Here is a 27339-nt window from a genome sequence, read left to right on the forward strand (position 1 = left end):
GTTGTGACAATAAAAGAGGAACATTATTTCCAAGTCAGAATTGTGGAAGATATTCGACAATGATACAAAAATTGGCCATGTGGTTGATAGTGAGGAAGGAAGCTGTAGACGGTGGACTGGTCAGGTGGGCAGAAAAGTGGCAAATGGAATTCAATCCGGAGAAGTGTGAGGTAATGGATTTGGGGAGGGCAAATAAGGCAAGGGAGTGCACAATAAATGGGAGGATACTGAGAGGTGTAGAGGAAGTGAGACACCTTGGAGTGCACGTCCACAGATCACTGAAGGTAGCAGGACAGGTACGCAAGATGGTTAAAAAGGCATACGGGGTACTTTCCTTTATTAGCCGAGGCACAGAATATAAGAGCAGGGAGGTTATGCTAGAACTGTATAAAACATTGGTTAGGCCACAGCTTGAGTACTGCGTACAGTTCTGGTCACCACATTACAGGGAAGATGTGATTGTACTAGAGAGGGTACAGAGGAGATTTACAAGGATGTTGTCAAGGCTGGAGAATTTTAGCTACGAGAAAAGATTGGATAGGCTGAGGTTGTTTACTTTGGAACAAAGGAGGCTGAGGGGAGATTTAATTGAGGTATATAAAATTATGACGGGACTAGATAGAGTGGATAGGGAAGACCAATTTCTCTTAGCAGAGGGGTCAGTGACCAGGGGCGCAGATTTAAAGTAATTGGTAGAAGGATTAGAACGGAGCTGAGGAGAAATCTTTTCACCCAGAGGGAGCTGGGGGTCTGCAACTCACTGCCTGAAAGGGTGGTAGAGGCAAAAACCCTCAACTCATTTAAAAAGTACTTGGATGTGCACTTGAAGTGCTGTAACCTACAGGGCTACAGACCAAGTGCTGGAAAGTGGGATTAAGCTGGATAGCTCTTTTTCAGCTGGCACGGACACGATGGGCCGAATGGCCTCCTTCTGTGCCGTAACGTTCTATGATTCTGTGAATGCATATTAAATTGTTACGGCTATCTGGTGACAATAGAAGTTGTTGAGCCAACATGATAATGATCGGATACAAGTCTATGTTTCGATTTTTAATTATCTCTACTAGGCTATAACAAGGAGGTGGATAATAGAGATTTGGTTTGTGTTTTGTTTTCATTGGGGAGAGGAGTGGTTGACAAGAAAGAGACTCATCCTGGGCTTTATACACATAACTGGTTACAAAACAGGACACCTGCTTGCTCTCTTTGTTGAAAGAAGTTATGACTAAAATATTTTCAGGTTACACCTCAGATATATTGATATAGCTTTTCCTTTACAATTTATCCAGTAATAGCCTCTCAATCCACTGTACGTCCAGGCATTTGGATTGACTTGCCTCTATAGTAATAATACAATTCTAGGAAGTTCCACTGTTTTCAAATGGAAATATAACATAAGAAATGGGAGCAGGAGTTGGCCATACGGCCCCTTGAGCCTGCTCCGCCATTCAATAAGATCATGGCTGACCTTCGACAAACTCCACTTTCCCGGCCGATCCCCATAATCCTTGATTCCCTTAGAGTCTAAAAATCTAATCGATCTCAGTCTTTAATATACTCAACAACTGAGCATCTACAGCCCTCTGGGGTAGAGAATTCCAAATATTCACAACCTTCTGGGGAAAGAAATTCCTCCTCATCTCAATCCTAAATGGTCGACCTCTTATTCTGAGACTATGCCCACTAGTTCTAGACTCTCCAGTCAGGGCAAACATCCTCTCAGCATCTACCCTGTCAAGCCCTCTCAGAATCTTATATGTTTCAATGAGATCACCTCTCATTCTTCTAAACTCCAGAGTGAGTATAGGTCCATTCTACTCAATCTCTCCTAGGCCAAACCTCTCATCCCAAGAATCAATCTAGTGAACTATATAACAGCAATTCCGGAATAGAAGTTTGTGTTTGGCGGCGCATGAATAAACATTGATATAAATGAACAGAATGGAGCCAATCTTGAAGGCAACAAAATGAAACCAGGAAGTAATACCAGCACCTTAAATACTTTTGCCAGTGTCATGCTTTGGGACTTTTGCTGATTTTTCCATAGAAAAGATTTGAGGGGTGGGGGGGGGAGGGGGAGCTTAACTTAAATGTTGGGTTTTAAAAAGCAAGATGTATTTCAAACAGGTTTTAAAAAATGTACTGAGACGAAAGGTGGTTAAAATTCTAATGAGCCAAGCTTTGACATTGCCTCTCAGAGTCTGTAAACGATAAGGAATTCATTGGCCTTTCTCCGTAATTAGCAAACACCTCACACCCATTATGTTGGCCCCAGGAACACAGCTGGGGAGGGGGTGGGAGGGACCTGGCAGGCTCTCTCTTCTGACTATGAACAGAGAATGTTAAAAACAGAAAGAGAGACACAAGCAGGCAGCCAATCAGATTTTCAAACAGAAAGCTGTGAAGTCGAGCTCTGTCCAGGCTCTGAGGAGAATGCGGAAGGATCGTTAGAGTTATTTTGTTTAAGTCAAGTAAGACAACCCACTAATGTAACTCACTAATAGCTTCTTCAGTGGGCCATAATTTGCTGTGGCAGGGCATATAATGGTGTCTGCCATTAGTTAGACTTGCCCTTGAAAAGTTTAAGTTTTTAATTTTTTTGCGTGGCAAGTTGCTGACAGCGTGAGCTGATAACGCTGCAGTGAGGGAAACAGGGCATCTGGGACCCGAGTGAACAGGGTAAACAACTGGGTATCTACTTAATCAATCAGATTGAAGGATTGTGAAATTAACAGTGTAAGGACTGAGAACGAGGGTGAATTAGAGTGGATGAATTCAATGTCAAATCAGGTACAGAGAGATAAAGAGAGGGAAAGAAAGACTGGATTAGGATAGAGAAAAGAGACATAAAGCAAAAGTAAAAAAAAAAATTCAAAATTTTTTAAATCACCAATAATTAAAACTTGAAGGAATGAGACTCCACACTTGTAATAGTAAATTTTCAGTGCCAGAGAGGTTGGCGGTAATTAACACATAGCACGTCATTAAAAGGGTAATCAGACTGGAATGGGCAAGACTTAACTTTCTGTGGCAAGTTTAGTTCGTATCTACCGCACAAATACAGCAACTTCACGCCATTCAATGCATTTGATGAGACGGTGAAATGCCGTTTTCGAGAAGCTAACGGTGGAATGGCGCATCATGGAAAGGCAACTTTTGGATATTTGAGTTTAACTGAGCATCTGCCCCTCGCTTGAAGTTGCTGCACCATTTACGCATAAATAATAGCGAGTGCCATTACCCTCACCGTTATTTTGACAGCAAAAGCTGGGGCATTATTTTGTAGTATTACAGGAAGATAAGTTGTACTGATTTAACTCTGATCATAGCTGTCTCTTTTTTCACTTGCTGTGAAATAAAGCAGCGTAACAATTCGTATATGACCTCAACGTACCAGGTGTTTTCTTGGTCCACCATAGAGAAGATGAGAGAGGAACATGAGGATGTGTGAAAAACATGAATATGCAGTTCAGATCACAAGGGGGTCCCTATTGTTCCACCCTTGGATTACACTATCGTATAGTTCGATATTGGGTAGTACCGGCACACCCCTAAACAAGATACTCACAGACTGTTTAGAAGAGTGAATAGCACTGCTGTACCTGATAGAATATTTCAGGCAAGATCCAAAACTTGCAACAAGTGTTTTCAGTGCTTATGAAAATATATTCACGCTGTCACTGAACAATCCAATGCATACTTGTTTTAGTGAATCTACTGAAATATTTCATGACAGAATGCATCTTTTCAACCCCTGTATTAATCTCCAAAAATCTATTTTCTTGGATTTGTAAATGGGTACAATATACGATCACAAATGCTGGGGATAATATAAGCCACCGTGTTATAAAGTAGTAGGATATAGAATCCATACCCATGATGACCCCTCAGCAAGTTCCGGTTCCCTACCTTGGCTGGGTTTTCGGAGGGAAGAGTTGAAGATGACGAGTGCTGTCTGACTGCGATAGGCTACCCTGGCATACTTTGCTACATCAGGAGTGGCACTGGCAAAGGTCTGGGAGGAGGCCACCCAGCCACCCTCTCAACCAATGCACAATCAATTCTAATTTTTTTTTTTTAAAAAGATGCTTAAAAATTAAATTAGTCAAGTTAATGCTGTAAAATATTTATAATTAAATTATTTATATTTGTTTTGAGGGTAGGATAATTCTCTGATCTCTCAAAAGGAAAAGGTAAGCTCAAAGTAGAAAAGTCACCCGGTCTAGACGGGATGCATCCGAGGTTACTGAGGGAAGTAAGGCTGGAAAATGCAAAGGCTCTGGCCACAATCTTCCAATCCACCTCAGATATGGGGACGGTGCCAGGGGACTGGAGGATTGGAAATATTACACACCTGTTCAGAAAAGGGTAGAGGGATAAACCCGGCAATTACAAGCCAGTCGGTCTAACGTCATTGGTGGGGAAACTTTTAGAGACAATAATCTGGGACAAAATTAACTGGCACTTGGTAAAATATGGGCTAATAAATAAAAGCCAGCATGGATTCGTTAAAGGCAAATCATGTTTAACTCGATTGAGTTCTTTGATGAAGTAATGGAGAGGGTTGATGAGGGTAGTGCGGTTGATGTTTATATGGGCTTTCAAAAGGTGTTTGATGAAGTACCATATAATAGATTTGTTAGCAAAATTGAAGCCCATGGGATTAAAGGGACAGTGGCTGTGTGGATATGTAATTGGCTGAGGGACACAAAAAGAGTAGTGGTGAGCGGTTGTTTTTCAGAGTGGAGGGAAGTATACAGTGGTGTTCCCCAGGGGTTCAGTGTTGGGACCACTGCTCTTTGATATATATTAATGACCTGGACTTGGCTATACAGGGCACAATTTCAAAGCTTGTATATGACATGAAACTCAGAAATTAGTAAACAACGAAGAGGATGGTAACAGACACCAGGAGTACATAAACAGACTGGCGAAATGGGCAGATGACATTTAACGCAGAGAAGTGTGACATGATGCATTTTGGTAGGAAAAATGAGTGGCAATATAAACTAAATGTCACAATTTTAAGGGGGTGCAAGAACAGAGAGACTTGGGGGTGTACATACACAAGTCTTTGTAGATGGCAGGACAAGATGAGAAGGCTGTTAAAAAGGCATACAGGATCCATGGCATTATAAGTGGCGGCATAGAGTACAAAAGCAAAGAAGTTATGCTAAACTTTTATAAAATACCGGTTAGGCCCCAGCTGGAGTATTGTGGCCAATTCTGGGCACCACACTTTAGGAATGATGTCAAGGCTTTAGGGAGGGTGCAGAAGAGATTTACTAGAATGGTTCCAGGGATGAGGGACTTCAGTTACATGGAGAGAATGGAGAAACTGGGGTTGTTCGCCTTAGAGCAGAGAAGGTTAAAGGGAGATTTGATAGAGGTGTTTAAAATCACGAAGGGTTTTGGTGAGTAAATAAGGAGAAATTGTTTCCAGTGGCAGAAGGATCAGTAACCAGAGGATACAGATTTAAGGTAATTGGCAAAGGAACCAGAGATAACATGAGGAATTTAAAAAAAAACTCAACGAGTTGTTATGATCTGGAATGCACTGCCTGAAAGGCTGTTAGAAGGAGATTCAATAATAAGTTTCAAAAGGGAATTGGATAAATATTTAAAGGGGGAAAGTCTGCAGCATTATGGGAAAAGAGCAGAAGAGTTGGACTAATTGGATAGTTCTTTCAAAGAACCGACACAGGCAGGATGGGCCGAATGGCCTCCTTCTGTGCTGTATCATTCTATGATTCTATGTTTTAGAGAATTGCAACTTTCTTAGATTTGGAAATAGTCATCCAGCCATCACATATCACCAACAAGCACACGATGATGCAATTTGGGGTTGCATGCAGAATTTCATTTTCAGAGATACAGTTATAAATGTGACACCATTAGCAACAATAATTTACATTTCTATTGTACTCATCATGTGCAAAGAGATGTTTCAGAGTGCTTTACAAGATGGTGGATAGCAAATAGGTGCTGCCAAAAATGTGAAATTCCCAAGTTATAGGTGATAGATCACAGATACCGTGTAAGAGGAATTGGGTTGTTTTAACTTGTTCCTTTCAATATTATACATGTAACACTTGAATCAGTCTGTTTAGATTTGCAAATAAAATTAAAATAGCTTACTTTGTACATAAAAGTCTTCCATGGTAAGTGTGCCACAGATTTCAGCTGCAAGTAAACAAAAAACATTAATTTGCAGTTGTCCAAGTTAAAAAAGTGTCATATTCAGCAAGCAAGTTTCATTCCCATTAGAGGTAATGGTCATTAGCTCCCCTGATGGGTTAGTGGTTAAAGACATCATCTGGTATAGCACTAAGCCACATAGATAAGGAAGTCCCAGGATCTCAGCTGGAATGCTGTTGTTGGGTATACCTCCCAAGAGGAGTGTAAAAAGCAGCCAGGATCCCATGCTCAAGTGCAGATGTGTGGACCTTGAGAATAGGATTGGGCTCAACTGTGGTTCCCACCATAAATAAATTCCCATACTGACACTCATTGTCCAAGTTTACACTTGAAGAACGGCCACTTGAGTAAGATACGAGAAGGCTACCAGTGATTGCGGAACTATAACCCAGTACGGCAAAATAGCAAAAAATAATGATCAGACATAACTCTGAATATCTGTCTAGCTGATGGGTATCCTCAAGTACAAGCTGAGTTTGATTGAGCGTATCAAATGAGTACTTTACCAACCTTGCCCTATTACACAAATCCAGTCTTTTAGGAACATGATGTAGAAAGAGATTAAACTGCAGGCTAGATTAAGTGGTAAATGCCGTGAAAGTCTGATATTTATTAAAACTTGTTTACCAAATGTCAAAGTACTTTAAAGGGGAACAATACTTATTGGGATTGGGAAGACTACCAACCCCCCAGTCACCTCCGTGGAAGGTGGCAGATGAACCTGCCAAATAATTCATTCAAATTGGACCATTTTCAGCTACAACAGTCAATGTAGCATGCCTTCACAAAGCTATTTTTTTTCCCGCAAGAATGGAGCCTTTTTTTTAAAAAAAGGAAAGTGCTGATATTTCTGACTGTACTTTAAAGTACTTCCTTCCCAAAATAGTTTTGCTCCTCTTTAAGGCTCAAAATGTATAGAGACAGTATCATCACCTTGCAAAGACAAAGAATGAGCTTAAAGACTGCCTATCAGAATTCTGAATTTAGAATCTTCCGGTGTCCCTAATGTAACATTGTGTACATTGATTACTACATAAAACTGTAATGCCGTATAAAATGTTTTGTAGTTTTCAAATCTAACACAAAACCACTTACTTATAAAAAAAAATTACCCAATTTTTTGTACCTTAGAACATACTCAATATTTGCAAATGTCACTGACATGGATCCACTAAAGGGATCGGAGGACTAGTGTTGCAGTATCCCAGCGTCACTGTTTCTAAATCAATGCAAACGTTTTGAAGTGCTGATGTACAAGAGAACTTTTCTTTATTTTGGATACACAAAGTTTACAAAAACTGTTTCCTTGACTCTTATTGGGGTGGGGCTCCAATTGTGCCAGCAGCCCTCTGGTACTTTGTCCATATCGTTCTTCATGTGTGGACTTGTACTGAGAGTCCTGACAGGCTACGTGACCATGGAGAATCACAGCCAAGTCTGATCCTTTCCACATCAATGTTAACACATGCAGTTTCTACCACAGTTCACCAGTGGTCTTGAGCAGGTACCCTAAACGATTTACCACCCCCTCCCCTAGCCCACTGCTGCTACAGCTGAAATAAGCTAACAGCACAAAACAGAGGCAGGGGGCTCGAAACTTCTTGTTTTTTATGACACTACTCTATCAAAATGGTGGATTAACCAACTGAGTGTTCAGGGAAACTTTAATAGATGCGCGTGGTACATAGATGTTCCAATATGTGGTGCCAGATGCAGGTTCATACCTATAGTTCCTTGATCTTATTCATGGCTTTCCCACAGGATGTAAAACAACAAAACAAACAGGGCACCCAAGGCCACTGCCTCACACTTCTAGCAGCCAGCCTGCCTGCTCAGAAAGAAAGCGCACATTTGAGATGACCAAAAGAGACAGGGAGACTATAATACATAATTAATGCAGAGAGGGGAAAAGAGAGAAACATTTAGATTCTATAAAAATGGTATCTGGATCATTCCACTTCCAATTAAGAATAGCAGATTTTTCCTAAAATAGCTATAAACACACAGGATTGTATTGTCTGATCACTAACCTTATAATTAACGAACAGTTGGGGCAGCATAAATAAGAATCCAAAAGCATAGACACCTGCAACAACCACACAGGCATTTTAATGGTCATGCCAAAAAACAAGCATTTAGCAAATATATAAATGACTGGATCTAGAAAAACACTCAGAAAAAGTTAGAAAACAATGTATGAGAGGCACTCACCATTAACTAAACTGTTTATCAACCATGAGTACCAACTGAAAAAAAAATGAACTATTGTAAATCCAATACATTACAGATAACCTTTTCCTGAAGAATCAAAAATAACTTAAGTTTGACTCAAGGGCCATTAATACTCACCTTTTGTACTTCATATTTAATAAGGAGTATACAGCTCCACCAAAACAAAGTGGATAAAGTACATAGGACAAGTATTTCATTGCCTAAACAGTGAGGGAGAAAAATCCACAATCAGAACAGGTTTCGAACATACAAAGTGATAACCATATCCACTATAAATTATGAAAATGAATATATATATATTTCTTAAAAACTGCAACAAGCTCTTAAATATTTCACTTTTACTTTGATTTTGATTCAGTTAGCAGACTTACACTAGTCAACATGAGCTCACATTGGGATAATGCATTTTGCATTATCCCAAGCATAGCCTGTGAGGTCTATGCGCAATTGTCCATGTAATTTCAATGGAATATTATATTTATTTTCTTAAACAACCATGTCAAGCACAGGTAGAATAGCACATACAAGTCAAATACCTGAGTATCATATTCTTCAGTCTTTTTTTCAGATTCATCAAATGTTCCAAACTGCAAAAAGGATATCCAAAGTAATCTATTTTGCTGTCCATCTAAATTTATATTTTTCATAGACAACTTGTAAGTGTACATAAAAAGGAATGCCCTGGTATAGGCAAAGATACCTTACTTCAGTTTGAATGGTGCGGGGCAAAAATCTAGCCATAGCTTCCTTGGGCTTGGGAGGAGAAATATTAGCTTAGATTCCTGCTATCAAGCAGGCCTTGCCCAAAAGTTCCCGTGGAGAATTGGTGACGAAAGGATTGGGTTCAGCCAAATTCTGATAGCCAACACCACCCCCCACTCCTCCGTGCTCTAGTCCTGATCCCTCATCTCTCTAGTTTCTCCCCCATTTCTATTTGCTCATCTCTCCCAGTGAGATCCACCTCCTGCTCCCTTGACCCCATTCCCATTAAGCTGTTGAGCAGCCAACCTCTCTTCCTGGGCCCTATGCTAGCTGACATTGTAAATAGTTCCCTAGCCTCAGGTACCGCCCCCTCCCTTTTGAAACCTTCATTCACCCCCAACTCAAAAAAACCTACTCTCGACTCCTCTGACTTTGGAATCTACCACCCCATCTCTAATCTCCTTTTCTTCTTCAACATCCTTAAATATGTGGTCATCTCCCAAATCTGTGCCAAACTTTCCCGCAGCTCCTTATTTGAAGCTCTCCAAACAGGTTTCCACCCCTGCTACAGCACCAAAACTCCTGGCTTGATGGTGATCAAGGAATGAGGGATGTGCCGGGCCACGAGGTTACATATTGTGGTGGTATACAATTCTGTTGCAACCGATAACGTGTCATGGATGCCGAGTTTTGCTTAGTATGTCCCAATCAGGCACGGACACGATGGGCCGAATGGCCACCTTCTGTGCCGTAACTTTCTATGATCCTATAATTAGCAAAATGGTAGTGCCACACTACACGATAGAGGATGCCCTTGCAATGGAGTCGTGACTTTATTTTTACGAAGACAGTGCAGTGGCCACTTCAACCAATGCTATTGTAGACAGACGTATCTGTGACAGGTAGGTTGGTGAGGATGACAATTTGCAAACTTTTATGGTTATTTCAGAACTTGCCATGAGACGGGGGGTCTTGAACTCATGACTTTTGCATTTCTAACCCAGTTCCATAACTACTAGGCTACCATACCTTAGTGGTTACGATACTAGACCCACAAGTTTTAATGATGGCTCTAAAATAACAAAAAACACACGGAATGAAAAATAGGTGAACAACAACATTGAATGCATGTAGGAAGCCATTCATGTTGAACCCTTAACTCTTTTTAACATTTGAAAGACTTAGCTGACCTCACAACTTAAAAGCTAGCCCATGCAAACACTAATACGCAATTAACATAAATTAAAGTCACCCCCATTGCATATGTAAACATACATTCCTGTTTTCTTTCATACTTCACCTGAAATATTGGTTTTAAGCCATGCCATTTCACGGTCATCTTAAAGGCTTTCTTAACTTTCCAGACCTACAGAATAAATGAGCATATAACTAAGTTACTCTCTATTTACATGCAAACTAAAAACAAATACTGAGAAAAGTCTCAAAAGTAAAAAGGAATTCAAATATTTTAAGCCCTTTAAAAATTGATCCAATATCCAAGAGTAGATACTGATTTTTGATTTGTAATTTTTGATTTTCACTTTACCTCTATGACTGCACCAATGCCAGCTGGAATAAGGACTAATAAACTGGTTTGCTCATCCAAAAGGAAAAGAAATACCACAATAGTACTAAAGCATCGCCAATGCACTGCAGAAAAGAGAACCAGAGGGGGAAAAAGTTAGATTTTATTTTAAAAACATAGAATTACATAGAATTTACAGTGTAGAAACAGGCCATTCGGCCCAACAGGTCTATGCCAGTGCTTACGCTACACACGTGCCAACTCCCACCCTACTTCATCTAACCCTATCAACATATCCTTCTATTCCTTTCTCCCTCATGTGTTTATCTAGCTTCCCCTTAAATGCATCTATGCTATTCACCTCAACTACTCTTTGTAGTAGCAAGTTCCACATTCTCACCACTCTCTGGGTAAAGAGGTTTCTCCTGAATTCATTATCGGATTTATTAGTGACTATCTTATATTTATGGCCCCTAATTCTGGTCTCCCCCACAATTAGAAACATCTCTATGTCTACCCTATCAAACCCTTTTATAATCTTAACGATCTAGTCATCCCTTAGTCTTCTCTTTTCTAGAGAAAAGAGCCCCAGCCTGCTCAATCTTTCCTGATAGTTATAACCTCAAGTTAAATTACTAGCTACCATCAAAAGGTCAAATGTTTGACTTAGTTGCGTGGCTAAGTTCAAGACATAAAGAAGAAAGCTGAGACAAGGACTATAATAAGGTTTTAATTTTTAAAAAATTCTCCTCCAATTTTCTCTCCTTAATTCTTGTCTTCTGAAGGCAGGAGCCTTCCAGTTCTGAGACTAAGCAGTCAGCAATCTAAACAGTGAGCAAACTGTTGGACTGTGAGGCCATTATATACAAGCCCATAATATACCTCGGCACTTCCAGTGATCAAGAGCAGGAACTTTGGTTGATTCTGCCCCCTCATTAGTCTAGGGATCACTAAAGCCAATTGCCCCTGCTGTTCCATCTCAGTTTAACCCGATACAGATCAGAAATTGAACCTGGATCTTTCTTCTTCCGTATGCTAACAAATAGTGCAACAGTCCCCACCGCTTATTGCTGACTCATTTGTGCTCCCCTCTAATCCGTCTACCAATTACTTTGAATCTATGCCCCCTGGTCACTGACCCCTCTGCTAAGGGAAATAAGTCCTCCCTATCCACTCTATCTAGTCCCATCATAATTTTATACACCTCAATTAAATCTCCCCTCAGCCTCCTTTGTTCCAAAGAAAACAACCTCAGCCTATCCAATCTTTCCTCATAGCTAAAATTTTCCCACCCTGACAACATCCTCGTAAATCTCCTCTGTACCCTCTCTAGTGCAATCACATCTTTCCTGTAATGTAGTGACCAGAACTGTACGCAGTACTCAAGCTGTGGCCGAACCAATGTTTTATACAGTTCAAGCATAACCTCCCTGCTCTTATATTCTATGCTTCGGCTAATAAAGGAAAGTATCCCATATGCCTTTTTAACCATTATATCTACCTGTCCCGCTACCTTCATGGATCTGTGGACACACACTCCAAGATCTCCTTGTTCCTCCTCACCCCTCAGAATTCTCCCATTTATTGTATATTCCCTTGCCTTGTTTACCCTCCCCAAAAGCATTACCTCACACTTCATATAATGGGGACTGTACTACAACATAGGCTATGTAAAAAGAATCTGTACGCCTATTAATGTGCATTTCTATTCACATTTTGCTGAAGCAGAGATCAACAGGAACATACGAACAATGATGGTTAAGAAAAAGACCCTCTGGTCCATCCAGCCTGTCCCACGCAATCGCGATACACAGTGTATCACGATACATTCTCTTCCCACCCCATGCCATGCGATCTCCTGGGAGGGGCAAAAAAAGGCAAAAACCTTTCCGTCCTAGGAACTAAGTGTTCAATCACCACCGCAAGCTAAAATGGGATGTCTAAAGGCACTAAAGCAAAACAATACGGTATTTGTTGCCTGTCTACACACATGCGTGTACTGTTCACTAAATTGCATTTAACACTTACCCGCTTTAGTGGACATGCCAACCATGTTTTTCTTTCGCCTCCAAAAGGTAATATCATTTTTAAAAGCCAAGAAATCAAACAGGAGCTGCACAAAAAGGCAAATAGATATTTAATGTATGACTGCAACAATAACTCACATTTATATTGCCTCTTTAATGTAGGAAAATGTCACTTTATAAGAGGAACTGAACACTGTGCAGAAGCTTGAGAGGAAATCTGGCATTGGTAACTGAAGGCACAGTTGAAGGGCTATCTCAAAGCAATAAAAGCATAAACCATGCTTGTAGATTCAGCTTTTTTCTCAAGTTAGATGCTGAGTATTTCAATTCCACGTTACTGCACTACTTTAAATTTAATTTCACCAAATTGTTGAACGTGGTAAGCATGAGCATCCCATACAGGATTATGCCCATGATTTGCCACACCTAAAAAATCCCTTCCGGTGAAGCATTTTCCACAGAAAAGGCTGGGAAATCAGCAGACGAGGCACTGTGGCCCACCCTCTAGCAGCTGGATACTCAGCAGCAATGGCAGGGGTCTGGGAGAAAGATTGGAAATGTACATAGCACCTGTGGGATGGAGAATGCTTTTAATTTGTACGCTCATTTGTTCATACATGCATTCATCCACAGGAATTGCTTAGAATAAAAACATTTTCCTTTGAAAACAATAACATTAAATTAACTACTTTTATAGTTTGTAAAATTTTGAATACTACCCAGGAAACATTTCATAGGTCTTAAAGGCAACACCAGTAAAATAAAAACGTACAGAATCAGCTGCTGTCATTCCTCATTTTAAAACCTGGCCTGCAAAATTATTGAACACCAGCATTATCATAGCAGGTACAGGAGGCGGCTATTTGGCCCATTTTGTCTGTGCCAGCTCTTTAAAAGAGCTATCCAATTAGTCCCATTCCCCTGCTCTTTCCCCATAGCCCTGTAAATGTTTTCCCTTCAAGTATTTATTCAATTCACTTTTGAAAGTTACTGTTGAATCTGCTCCCACCACCCTTTCAGGCAGTACATTCCAGATCATTACAACTCGCTGTGTAAAAAAATGTTTTCTCATGTCGCCTCTGGCTCTTTTGCCGATCACATTAAATCTGTCTCCTCTGGTTACCAACCCTTCTGCCACTGGAAGCAGCTTCTCCTTATTTGCTCTATCAAAATCGGTCATGATTTTGAAAACCTCTCAAATCCCCCCTTAACCTTCGCTGTTCTAAGGAGAACAGCCCCAGCTTCTCCAATCTCTCCACATAACTGAAGTCCCTCATTCTTGGTACCATTCTAGTAAATCTCTTCTGTACGCTCTCGACATCCTTCCCAAAGTGCGGTGCCCAGCATTGAACACAATACTTCAGCTAACCAGTGTTTTATAAAGGTTTAGCACAACTTCCTTGCTTTCATATTCTGTGCCTCTATTAATAAAGCCCAGGATCCCAATTGCTTTTTTGAAAAAAAACAGCCTTCTCAACTTGTCCTGTCACATAAAAAGATTTGTGTACATACGCCCCCAGGTGTCTCTGTTCCTGCAGTCTTTAAATTGTATCATTTAGTTTATATTGCCTCTCCTCATTCTTTGCATTAAATTTCATCTGCCACATATCTGCCCATTTCATCAGTCTGTCTATGTCCTCCTGAGGTCTGTTACTATCCTCCACATTGTTTATTACATTTCTGAGTTTTGTGTCATCTGCAGACTTTGAAATTATGCCCTGTATACCCAAGTCCAGGTCATCAATATATAGCAGAGAGCAGCAGTCCGAATACTGACCCCATGGATCTTAAAAAAGTCTCCCCCACTCCCCCAAAAAACAATTATTTTATGTGCATTGGCTTCTTGCATTAGACAGAAGACATTAAATTCCACAAAACACCCCAAAAGAAACAATCCTTAACTATGCACTTGATTCAATCTCACCAAGAAGTGTCCCCAAGTCTAAATATATTAAACAACATACAGAATGGCCCCAAGAGAATAAAGCTCCTGTTTTAACTATAAAACTTACATGGAATGCAGCAACAAAGAATGTTAATGCTAAGAAGTAGAGGTTGGTGTCTACAAAGATCCCTTTTACTTCATCAACATCTTTTTCTGTGAATCCTAAAATGCACACCATGGAAAGAGGAAAAGATAATTTAAAAGAAAATTAACAAATTGAATTTTTCAGTAAAGTAAAGAATATTCGTTCCTATTCCTAGTCCGGGGGGTAAAGATGCTGGCAACTAATACAAAATAATTAGCACTATTACAATTCCAGTAAAATAATTCACCAGCTGGGTCTTCTTTAGATGAGCTGACGTAGCTGTGGACAGGGATTTCCTGTGCTGAAGAAGGAAGTGCCCCCAGCAGGAAATAATTGCAGACAATTACTGTATATCACTACATCCAAAGCAACAAAAATCAGAAATAAACTATGAGATTTGAAATATTCAACATTCCATTGTACACTTCGTTACCATCATTCACAAAACAATTAAGCACAGAATTATGTTAACTTCCTTTTAGTGAAAAGTAAATTTAGAACATCTCAGAAACACTTCTTTGCTCAGAATGCCAAGTGCTTTGACATAATCACATAAGCGAAGAGACTTAAAAATTTCAGGGTTATTTAAAATATGACTAGATGCAAGGATGAGTTTTCATGACTAAATGGCCCTTTCTTATTCCAAACTTATTTTCTTAACTCAGTGAACTGACATACAAGAGATGTGATAAATGTAGTAATCAAATGGAGGGTTATAATAACAATATTCCAGTATTTGCATGGCTTGCAAAACAAAACAGTATGATTTTAATTCAAAGTATAATTGAAGCAGTTCATGTGAATTCCACTGGTCTACAAAAATACCTACAAAAGCATTCTTATAAATACTGCCAAATTACTGAGAAGCATTCATCACACATTACTGCACAGTTCAGTAATAATACTGTCTACCTTTGAAATATCGGGTAGCTCTAACCCAGGTCCCAGTGATAATGACCTGCAGCAGAAAACTGTCCATAACACAGCTCTAAATCAGCAATATTAAAAGAGGTGGCAAGGGATAGTTGATGTGGGAAATGGAAATGCAAAACTGGTACAGTAAAGGGTGCGCATCGGAGATTGGTGTTAAGGCACATTGTTGCAGCAGTTATAAGAACATAAGAAATAGCAGGAGTAGGACAAACGGCCCCTCGAGCCTGCTCCGCCATTCAAGATCATGGCTGATCATTGACCTCAACTCCACTTTCCCGCCCATTCCCCATATCCCTTGATTCCCTTAGAGTCCAAAAATCTATCAATCTCAGCCTTGAATATACTCAACGACTGAACATCCACAGCCCTCTGGGGTAGAGAATTCCAAAGAATCACAATCCACCAAGTGAAGAAATTCCTCCTCATCTCAGTGTTAAATGGCCGACCCCTTACTCTAGAATCTCCAGCCAGGGGAAACAGCCTCTCAGCATCTACCCTGGCAAGCCCTCTAAGAATTTTACATGTTTCTATGAGATCACCTCTCATTCTACTAAACTCCAGAGAATATAGGTCCATCCTACTCAATCTCTCCTCATAGGTCAACCCTCTCATCCCAGGAATCAATCTGGTGAACCTCATTTGCATTCATTCTAAGGCAAGTATATCCTTCTTCAGGTAAGGAGACCAAAACTGTACACAGTACTCCAGGTGTGGACTCACCAGAGCCCTACATAATTGCAGCAAGACCTCTTTACTCTTATACTCCAACCCCCTTGCAATAAAGGCTAACATACCATTTGCCTTCCTAAATGCTTGCTGTACCTGCATGCTAACTTTCTGTCATTCATGTACAAAGGCATCCAAATCCCTCTGACTACCAACATTTCTTAGTCTCTCACCTTTTAAAAAATATTCTGCTTTTCTATTCTTCCTACCAAAGGGGATAATTTCACTTTTCCCCCACATTATACTCCATCTGCCACCTTCTAACCCACTCATTCAACCTGTCTATATCCCGTTGCAGTCTCTGAGTCATCCTCATAGCTTACTTTCCCACCTAGCTTTGTATTGTCAACAAACTTGGATACATTACAATTCTTAGATGAGGGGACCGAGCGTAAACAGCTGAGGCCCAAGCACTGATCCTTGCAGCACCCCACTAGTTACAACCTGCCAACCCGAAAATGACCCGTTTATTCCTACTCTGTTGAAGAAGTTTTGCTCGGTGAGATAGGTCATCCTAGTGTATTGAATATTTGCATGGGCATCCAAAATGGAAGAGAGTCCCATTCCCCAGTACTGATATCCCTCAATTTCATAACAAAAGGGATACTTTAAAAATAACAGAAATTAGCTGGGCATTTTGAAGGACAAAAAGCATACCAAACCGTTGTAATGAAAAGACAGCCTCTTGCATGTGGGTCCAAAACCGCAGCTTCCCGAGTGATATTGCATCATAACAGATCGTAAGAGGTAATGTAATTGAAGTAGTATTTATAATCTGCAATAGAAAGTTTGTAAATATTAGACAACAGAAAGCAGATTGTTTTGAAGGGTGCAACGGTATTGGAGCATTCAAAGAGTTTAGTTCAAGGGAACCATGAATGCAATTTTGCACTAAAATGTCAAATTTACAGCCATTTTCTGATTGAAAGTATAATCCAGCAGAATTTCACAACACACACTAGTACACGAAGGACTCAGACATCCATTCTAATCCAATCATTGCTTCCCTCTGTTGATTAGTAAATTGTTACTGGGTATAATTTACTGGGCCTCTAAAGATGTCCCGCTATATTGGTGGCCAATGTTCCTTTATTTTTAGCTTTGCCATTTACTTACATAGCGAGTGGACCAGAGACTAACAAAATGCACGTTTATGAAAATATCATAGGCAGTAAATTGGAACATCAATGCTTTGAACCACAGATTGGTAAGCTGGGGGTTTGCATCTATGATTTCCCACATGATGCGTTACATATTTCAAACATATCATCATGGGGATGCCAGATGCTCCTACATAAGGTTGGAGCGCCTGAGGAACTATAGGGCACCTCCCAGTGGGTAGTTACAGAGCAGTAGGGCAGGCTGCCTCCTACCCTCTCGACCAGGCATGGTGAGGGTCATGGAAAAACAGGGGAGGAGGAAAAAAAAAAGTTGGGGAAAAAAACGTTTTTAAATATTGTCATAAGATTAAATTTGGCACTGCAGAAAATGGAATGAAGCACAGCCATACAGTCAAGTGTTGTAACAAAAGTCTTCCCTGTTACTGGGGGAAAAAAATGAACTCACCATCAAATCTCTCACTCGGTTGCTCAGCTCATCAACAAACAGTATAGGAAGATACTGCACAGACTTTCCATGCTGCATCCTAAGATACCAAACATCACAACAGTGTTAAAAGGAACTGGATCTTGGTCATCTAAGCCTTTTGAAAAGCACAGAATGATACTTCCTTTTTAAAGCAAATCCTTGTGTTTATATGTGCTCAAGTACTTCAGACTCAGCAGCCAATTAGTTGCTAAATTTGGCTACGACAATATTTGAATGTGCAACTGTGTGTTTTGAATGAGATAGCATTTTATTTTACAGTTATAGTAGTTAAACTCTGAAAATTAATGGGTCTCTTTATCTGAGGAATATCAGAGCTCTAAACACAAAATCTCAAATTCAACAGATAACATTCATTATGAATCCCTCATGTCAATCCACTGACAGTAAGAATTAATAGGGCAGCACGTAAGCTACGTACATAGGATTTTAAGCCACAGCTAAAATAAGAGAATTAGAGGCTTTTGGCCAGTAAGAGACTAAACAGAGTCTGTCTTCATACTCATATTTTGAGAGACAGAAAGAAAATACAGAGAGATCAAAATAAAACTTATTGCATAGACTTTCTTTTCCTGTAAGTGTACCCAATGAATCAAAATATCTTAATAGATTAACAGCTTGCATTTTCTCCTTGATACATTCTCTACCTTGTCCTCTGGATGGAGAGCTTTATTTTTTAAAAAAAGGTTTATTCTGCTAGTTTTCTCTTTCACCCACTCATTTCCTGAAGCTTTTAGCTCCTGCTGGGGTACTACTCCATGGATGCCGGGCACCCTCCAGTACATCATACCAAGTGGTCACGTCTCAGTCTTGGCAGTGAATGTCGGCAAGCTATTTCACTATGGGAAGCATCATAGCTGAACTTATTTGTTATAAATTTTAGATCTGCACTAAATATTCTCTTGGGTTCAGCATCATGCTCATAGTAAGCAGACCTTGTGATCTGGAGAGTAGCTTTACTGCCAAATATCTAGTTCGATGATAGCATGGAGTGGGGACCGTAACAATAAGGCCGCTCGCTAGGTGTGCTGGATACTGTGGTTTCACACATGCCACCAGTAGGTGTTCTCATCTTTCAGAAAACATACTGAGAAGCACTCTAAGACAAGGCTAATTGGTTTATTTTACATGAAATATTAAATGAACAGAATGCAGTCTTCCAGTGAAATGCATGTATTTCATATTGTGCCAAGCAATAGTTAGTTGGCGTTCAGTGGGGATTAGGGAGTAATGGCTGTGGCAGTGAGCACCTCAGCAGCAGTCTTCCTTAAAGATCTGGGAAGGTACGTCATGCGTAAAATTGTACACATTACATCCATATGCAGATAAATGTCATTCTACTGAGCGCTAAAAGAAACTTTAAAAAAAACAAGCGTTACAATGTGCAGTAATTCTAACAGTTTTCTTTAAATTTTACAGAACCCATCAACTAGATAAATATAAATGTACTTAACAATATTAAGGTTTGTTTGGAATATGTACAATTAGTTGTTATAAACTTACAGTCGTAAATATCTGTGTACATCAGCAGGAAGTGCAGATCCATCAAAAGTGAAGTTGTCTGCCATGATACTGATGGTGAGTTTCGATCGCCAATGCGCAACAGGATGGTCTAGAACTTTAGCTTCAGTGTTAGCTGTTGTTTCCTGGTTTGGTGGGGAAAAAGGAAAAAAGGTCAAAAATGACTCTGCAAAGGAAAACAGTAGTTAATCTTGCTCAATGAGAAACTCAAGAATAACCAAAAGATAGAATTTAACAAACTCTAAAAGGTAACAAACCGTTAAAATAAGTTAGTAAGGACATAGGGATTTGATTAATCCATAACATCCCTTTATTATTCAGATGAATATCCAGGGAAACATACCAGTGGCAACATTATGCTACAACAACAATTATAGCATGCCCGAATCTTTGTCAGTCAATCTTGTGGATTAACTACCATGGGAACCACTCTTTTAGTCTGTTGAACTATCTGTGCAACAAAACACAGAATACGGCCTACTCCTTGCTACAGTTGACCCTTAATAAGACTACCGAGATATCGCTAGTTTGTCAGTTCTCTGAAACAGATGACCAGAACATCATCACAACAGTACTTAAATCAGGTTTACACAATAAAAACTGGAATCTTAAGGATGTACCTGCATTAAAACTCTTCACAGAATACCACCAAAGTTTCAAATTCTCACAAATAGTGTTGCTACCCAGAGTTCAATCCCTCATGCACAGAAATTTGAATACTGACGGTCAGCCACTGAACCAGGATTGCTGGAGCACACATTCAGCTACAGCATCAACTTATATTTACATAGTGCCTTTAACATAGCAAAGCTTCCCAAGAGGAGTCTTAGATGCAAGCAAGAAGACGAGGTGAGGGTTAGGGTGACCAAAATTGCAGCCAAAGAATTTTAAGGAGGCTTTTGAAGATGTAGCATGTCAAATGGGTTTAAGGACAAAGTTCCAGTCAGTGAATGCAAGATGGCTGAAGGCTCTGCCACTGATAGTAGAGCCCAGGGAGGAGGGGGAAGAAAGGGAAGGGAGATAATGCAAAAGACCAGAGGGGGGGGGAAAGCAGAGAGTAAGGGTTGAGGATGTCATGGAGGAAAAGCAGGTCATAGAGAAATTTGATGACAAGAATGAGAATTTTAAAATTGAGGCACTGAGGATGGGGAGTCAATGGAAGTCGGTAAGAACCCAAATGATCGGTAAACAGGAATTTGTATCAGGGGAGTTCTCGAAGAGTTATGGTTTATGTAATGCAGAGGTTGGGAAGCCAGTGGAGAGAGCATTGGAAAAATAAAGTCTCAACATAAAGGTGTGGCTTGAGAGTTTCAGCTGCAGTGGGGCTGAGTTAGGGACAGAGACATGTGACGTTTAAAGGTGGAAGTGGGCAGTACTGGTGATGAATATTTTTTAAAACGGTGAGAAACTATTAAATGTTGATGTTGAGGGATTTGCGTATCCTTGTACACAAAATACAGAAAGTTAACATGCAGATACAGCAAGCAATTAGGAAGGCAAATGGTATGTTGGTCTTTATTGCAATGGGGTTGGAGTACAAGAGTAAGGAACTCTTGCTGCAATTCTACAGGCCTTTGGTAAGACCTCACCTGGAGTACGGTGTACAGTTTTGGTCTCCTTATCAAAGGATTGATTCCTGGTATGAGGGCTGTCCTATGAGGAGAAGTTGAGTAGAATGGGCCTATACTGTATGGAGTTTAGAAGAATGAGAGGTGATCTCATTGAAACATAAGATTCTGAGAGGGTTTGACAGGCTAGATGCTGTGAGACTGTTACGCATGGCTGGAGAGTCTAGAACCAGGGGGCTTAGTTTCATGATAAGGGGTTGGCCATTTAGGACTGAGATGAGGAAAATTTCTTCACTCAGAGGGTTGTGAATCTTTGGAATTCTCTACCCCAGAGGGCTGTGGATGCTCAGTCGTTGAGTATATTCAAGACTGAGATCGATAGATTTTTGGACTCTAGGGGAATCAAGGGATATGGGGATCAGGCGGAAAAGTGGAGTTGAGGTCAAAGATCAGCCATGATCTTATTGAATGTTGGAGCAGGCTCGAGGGGCCGTATGGCCTACTCCTGCTCCTATTTCTCATGTTCTTATGGGGCTCAAAGCTCAGGGATGAAGAAGACACCAAGCCTGTGTACCAATGGGTTTAGCTCAAGCAGATACCCAGGAAAGGGAATATCAGGAATTAATATGTAGAGTTTCCAGTGGGGGCCAAACAGGATGGTTCTGGTCTTGCCAATGCCGAGAAAAACAAGAACTTCAGACTCATCCACAATGTGCCCGCAGAACACTTTTGACCATTTCCTTAGTACTCCAGCACTAGTTCTCTCAACCTTCTAGGCACTCAAGTTGTTGAGTGCAAAGAAAGTTTATAAAACAAAAATGAACTGCATTGACATGAAGGCAATGTATAATGAGATTTTATTTTACAAAGCAGCAAGTTCAGTATTGTAGGCATCACTACATTGCATTCAAACACTAAAGTCTTCTGAAAAATCAGGGTGAGGCGTCACCACTAGCAGCACCAATTAGGCTATATAGCACAGCAAATGGGAAATGCAAAATACATGGCAATAATTTTATCAAAAACACAGGCTACTTTGAAGTCAGAAACAGCAACTATTTGCCAGGGGTGGGGCTGCTACCATCGCCAGTGATTGGAAATGAGATATTCTAACCACTTCCCTGGCTTGTGTAGTGCAGGTATGAGCACTTCAGCTGCTCAGCCTATCGACAACCAAAAAAAACCCACCACTTTTGCTGAAATCACCTCTTCTCACAATGTGCACCATTTCCAAATACATAAGCTTTCCTTGTTTACAATGTCAGTTTGCTACCAATTTTGGAGCTAGTCATCAACAGCAGTCCAGTCTGAACGTACTACATGTTTTCAATCTATTGTCCAAACAAAAAAAATCTACTTTTCTAATTTTATTTGTAATTTTAATTCCCCCCACCCCCCAAATATATAAAACAACACGTACTTGGGCATCAGCCTCTCCTGTAATTAGGTTGATTTCCTCAGGTTTAGGGATCATGTATGTTGTAAGGTGACCAATGGCATACACATGCTTACTGTCATGCCAAGGTAGCATACCAACATGGTGGAGAAATAAATGAGTGTACAGTGTCCCATTGCTACGAGTTTTCTTTGGTAATGAAACATTGACGGCCCTTTAACAAGATAAATAAGAGTATGTTAAATAGAATGATTCACAGAAGAAATGGGTGCACACATATATACAAGTTTCGATAACATTAATAAAATGATAACATCTTTTATGACAACATCTGTTATGATCAACCAAGTTTGAATTTCAAAGGATGTAGAATTCAAAAAAAAAAATCAGGGGACTGTTAAAGTGAAATTAAATCCAAATGAAAAACTCATTCCACCTAATTATCTCTAATGATATTGACTGTTATTGCTGAAATTCAAAAGAACACATCATTTACCAGACTACTGTGTGAATTTAGCCACAGTCATCGCTTCTCTATATAAAAGCAGACAAATACTGAAACATGCAGTGTACTAAAAGCTCGTAACAAAATCTTCCTGAGTTCTGTGATGGGGGTTTCTCTATTTCTTATTCTTTTAAAAAGCTCTATGCTCATTCATTTGGGCTACATGTTTTGCGAGAAAGTACTTGTTTCACTCATTCTACCAAGAATTCTTTGTTTTAAGAATTAAACAACACAATGAAGATTTCATGGTTCTTGCATAAAGTACATGCCTCTTCCCACACAGATTCAATTACTTTACTGTGAATGATATTGTGGAATGGGGGACATTTAAAAAAGAACGAACTTGCATTTACATAGAAATTACAACACTGAAACTGGCCAACCAATCCGTATTGGTGTTTATCCTCTACATCTATAATTAACACCTGAAAAAGGAATGTCGCAGCAACACAAAATGACCTAAATAGATTGACAGAGTATTCTCACCAAGGGAGCAGGTGACAAAACTGTGACATTTCCCATATTAGTGATTTTGTGCTCTCTTTAAGGACAGTTTTGTACTGTGGACTCACATCCAGTAGGAATAGAGATAAGCCCTCAACACATTTCACTTAGCACCATTGCAATTATGACAGAAAAAAAAAACTTTTGATTGTTCTAGGATGGATGGAAACCTAGGCTTCGGAGGTGGAAGAAAAGCGTTCTCATATACTGCACCACCCAAGCCAATGCATTAGGGTTGATGGAAAGGTTTGCTAAAAAAGTTAATCCACAAATTCTTCAACTTCTTGCTATCTCTCAGTTGGTAAGTTCCCACTATAGAATTATAGAATGGTTTCAGCATGGAAGGAAGCCATTCGGCCCATCGAGTCCGTGCCAGCTCTCTGCAAGAGCAATCTAGTTAGTCCTATTCCCTTGCCCTATCCCCGTAGCCCTGCAATTTTTTTCCCTTCAGGTACTTATCCAATTCCCTTTTGAAGGCCACGATTGAATCTGCCTCCACCACCCCCTTGGGCAGTGCATTCCAGATCATAACCACTCGCTGTGTAAAAAAGTTTCTCCTCATGTCGCCTTTGGTTCTTTTGCCAATCACCTTAGGTCTATGTCCTCTGCTTCTTGACCCTTCCGCCAATGGGAACAGTTTCTCTCTATCTAGACCCTTCATGATTTTGAATACCTCTATAAAATCTCCTCAACCTTCTCTGCTCAGAGAAGAACAACCCTAGCTTCTCCAGTCTATCTACGTAACTAAAGTCCCTCATTCCTCGAATCATTCTAGTAAATCTCTTTTGCACCCTCTCTAAGGCCTTCACATCTTTCCTAAAGTGCAGTGCCCAGAACTGGACACTACCGAGCAGCTCTTCCATAAGGTGCTGAACCTTTATCTACTATAGCCAGGAAACTACTGAATGGATCTGTGAAATGGTCATCAAATGCCTCATCCATACTAACCCAAATTAAAAACATAAATTACTTAGCAAATGGCACATTCTATTCAATGCACAGTTAGCCAAGTTGAAATGTGCACTCCACACCCTAAAAGCTGATTATATCTGGCACTGAAGAGTAACCAAGAAATTGTGACCTTTTTTGAAGTCAACAATTTGCAGTTTTAATAGCACTCATCACATAAACCAACTTTAATGTTCTGTTTGACTGAGCTTTCTGCCCCACATTCAGTCCATCACCAAAATCTTCTCTCACCTGCAGTTATCCATAAAGACAGATCAAAGAGAGAGCCCTAGAAAACAATGGAGGTGACTGTGTGGTTACAGGACAAGAATCTATAACATGAGATGCACCAATTGTGTTAGTACACATAGGATTAGAATCACAAAAGTGCAGTGCTATAATGGTGAAGTGTGAAGGAGAAACAGTTGAGGAGAATGGAATAGTCAACAGTGTCAAGATAGCAAAGAAGTTGAGAAGGGGAAAGAGGCAGTGAGCTGTGGTCATATTCACAGAGCATGTCATTGGTGACTTTGACCAGAGTGCTGTTGCCCGGTCATAAACTGAAACTTGAGACTCAGTGAGTAGTAAGCACTTGGGGATATGCCCAAGGAGCTTGGACAGAAAGGGAAAACTGGAGACAGAGTGGCAATAGAAGGGTCGAGCACAGGACTATCAATAAAGGGTTGAAAGCTAAAGTTTTAAAACATATGGGAACAGTGCTGGAAGGATGTGAGGTTGACCACGTCAGAAAGTATGAAGCTGAGAAAGGGAAGCTGGATGGTCCGAAGCTGGTTGAAGGACCAAGTAGTGGGCTTCTTGGAGAAAATAAATCTGATGAGGGCTGCAACGGAAATTGGGAAGGAGCTACAGAGTATGGGAACGAGGCTTAGAAAAGTGGGGGCTATGGTAAGGAAATCTAAGTTAAGGTATTTAGGGGAACCAGGCTTGAAAGGGTTAACTAGTCAAAGCTTTAGCTGAAACTACTGTACTATTAACACAGACTGCTTTTAAATTAACTTACTGCAGCTACAGGAACTAACAGCCATGAGAATCTTGATACTGCAAACTAAGGGACAAACATAACGGTACCCCCACTCCTTCAGACCTACTGGAATGCTGAAGCTAGATATCTCCTGTCACCTTTGAGGCCTATAGGGTGATTTATCAACTGCATGGACTGAGGAACATTGTACTAAGGATAAGGAGAGATAAGGGGGTCCCACAAGGCACTGTCTCTTCTGGATTAGGTAAATTAAAGGGAGTATTTTGGAAAATACCTGATTTGATGTATTTTGCTGCAGTTCCATTTTTTTGGGATATAGCTGGGGAGCCTCAGCCTTTGTTAAGTGTAGAGGACAGAAGAGAGAGTACCAGGCAGGTAAACGAGAACGAGAACACTTGCATGAAGGAACGGGGAACGAGGTCGCGGTTTCTACCCAAAGGACAACGGGGTAATATAATTCTCAATTGTGCTTTGTAAATTACTACTTAAATACTGTAATGTATTGATTCTTGCTTGTGCTAAATAAACTCATATGACTATTAACCATTATGGTGTCAGTCTCGAACAATTAAACAGAGTCAAATTGACTACACTATGGTAGAGACAGCTGAACAGATGGCCTTGACTTGGGAGTCCATAAACTCCTCACAGCTTGGATTGTCCTTGCCCTCCTGAATGATCCTGGAATAATAAGAGGATTTGGCCAAGAACCGTTCAATGTTAGAAGAGTGGAAAATGCTACAAGAGAACTTCTAGCTAGAATGTTTAGGCAGAATTAATCATTCATTTTTTTTTGAGCCTACGCCCAAATATATTAGAATGCTTGTCTTAACGAGTAAGCAGGTAGTCTACTCCTGATCAAAGTCATTTTTTACATGAAAAATGTGAATTTCCCAATAATTCAAATTAAGCAATATAAATAAAACGGGACAAGCATTTTGTACTAAAAAAAAATCCAAATTAACTGATTCGAATTAAATGACTTTGAATTAAGAGTAGATTGTATTTTAATACAAGTAAACATTGGTAGTTATTTAACATTTTTATAATTACTCCCGAAAGTTCAAACACAGCCTATTTAGAGCACTATGGGGGTTTGCATACAGCAATCACATAAAGCATGAACCCTACTAATCTTCTAAGGGATTATTTATCCTTCCTTCTGTTCCCCCATGTATCCTCCCCCAGATACTACATTCAAACTCAGATGGTCATATTTTGTAAGAATCTGTTGAACATAACTCTTAGTGGCACACCAGCAGGAAGCAGTATTTGAACTCTGTGAATTAATCGGCAAAAATAGTTATATAAACTTATAAAAAAAGTTACCTCTCAAATTTAGAGTTCACATCAAAGTGTTCTATGTTCAACATGAGGTTTAGATTGGCTCCGTCAGTAACACTGCTTTTTGTTGAAGTATAGATGCTCAGCTAAAATACAAGTTCAAAACTGTAAGCAAACTTTAAAAAAAATCATATACACTATTATTATTTCAAGGGTGCAAAACTGAACTATGTTAATAAAATGCCAATGTTAGCATCAATCATACAAGCAATGCCAAAAAAGGCATATCAAACAACATTTTGGTGTAAACAAAGAGCATCACAACACTGAGCGGCAAAGAATTGAAAATGACAAGTATTTAAAAGAATGTCCTAATTGTTAGACTGTTGGCAGCAAAATCAATAACATTTTAATTTCACCACTAACAATTTGATAATTAATAAATCATACAGCCTCATTTTTTTTCATCTATGTGCTACATTTCACTGGAGAACCAACATATGGTGCTGCAGAGAGATGGAATGCAAGTTCAAACGGCCCTTACCACCGGCTTCCCGATGGATCGATTGGAAGCCAGGTACTTCCTGACAAGGAGGGAAGATTGTCATTCCCAGGGCATTCTCTAGCAACTC

At 39.9% G+C, this 27339-nt stretch overlaps 1 protein-coding gene across 1 annotated transcript in view; it reads right to left on the minus strand.

The window, feature by feature from the left end:
* Positions 1-27339, minus strand: part of clptm1l (CLPTM1 like) — a 37152-nt gene that overhangs the window by 2152 nt on the left and 7661 nt on the right. The window contains exons 2-15 of the mRNA XM_068000195.1: positions 26753-26853; positions 22488-22677; positions 19482-19624; positions 17940-18018; positions 17031-17148; positions 14697-14791; positions 12686-12770; positions 10679-10782; positions 10433-10498; positions 8967-9017; positions 8548-8630; positions 8410-8444; positions 8229-8284; positions 6139-6183 (exon numbers count right to left, since the gene is read on the minus strand). Of these exons, the coding sequence (XP_067856296.1) occupies positions 6139-6183; positions 8229-8284; positions 8410-8444; positions 8548-8630; positions 8967-9017; positions 10433-10498; positions 10679-10782; positions 12686-12770; positions 14697-14791; positions 17031-17148; positions 17940-18018; positions 19482-19624; positions 22488-22677; positions 26753-26853 (1251 nt within the window). The remainder of the gene's footprint in view (positions 1-6138; positions 6184-8228; positions 8285-8409; positions 8445-8547; positions 8631-8966; positions 9018-10432; positions 10499-10678; positions 10783-12685; positions 12771-14696; positions 14792-17030; positions 17149-17939; positions 18019-19481; positions 19625-22487; positions 22678-26752; positions 26854-27339) is intronic.

This window comes from Heptranchias perlo, chromosome 2, assembly GCF_035084215.1.
Source record: "Heptranchias perlo isolate sHepPer1 chromosome 2, sHepPer1.hap1, whole genome shotgun sequence".
Lineage (NCBI taxonomy): Eukaryota > Metazoa > Chordata > Chondrichthyes > Hexanchiformes > Hexanchidae > Heptranchias > Heptranchias perlo.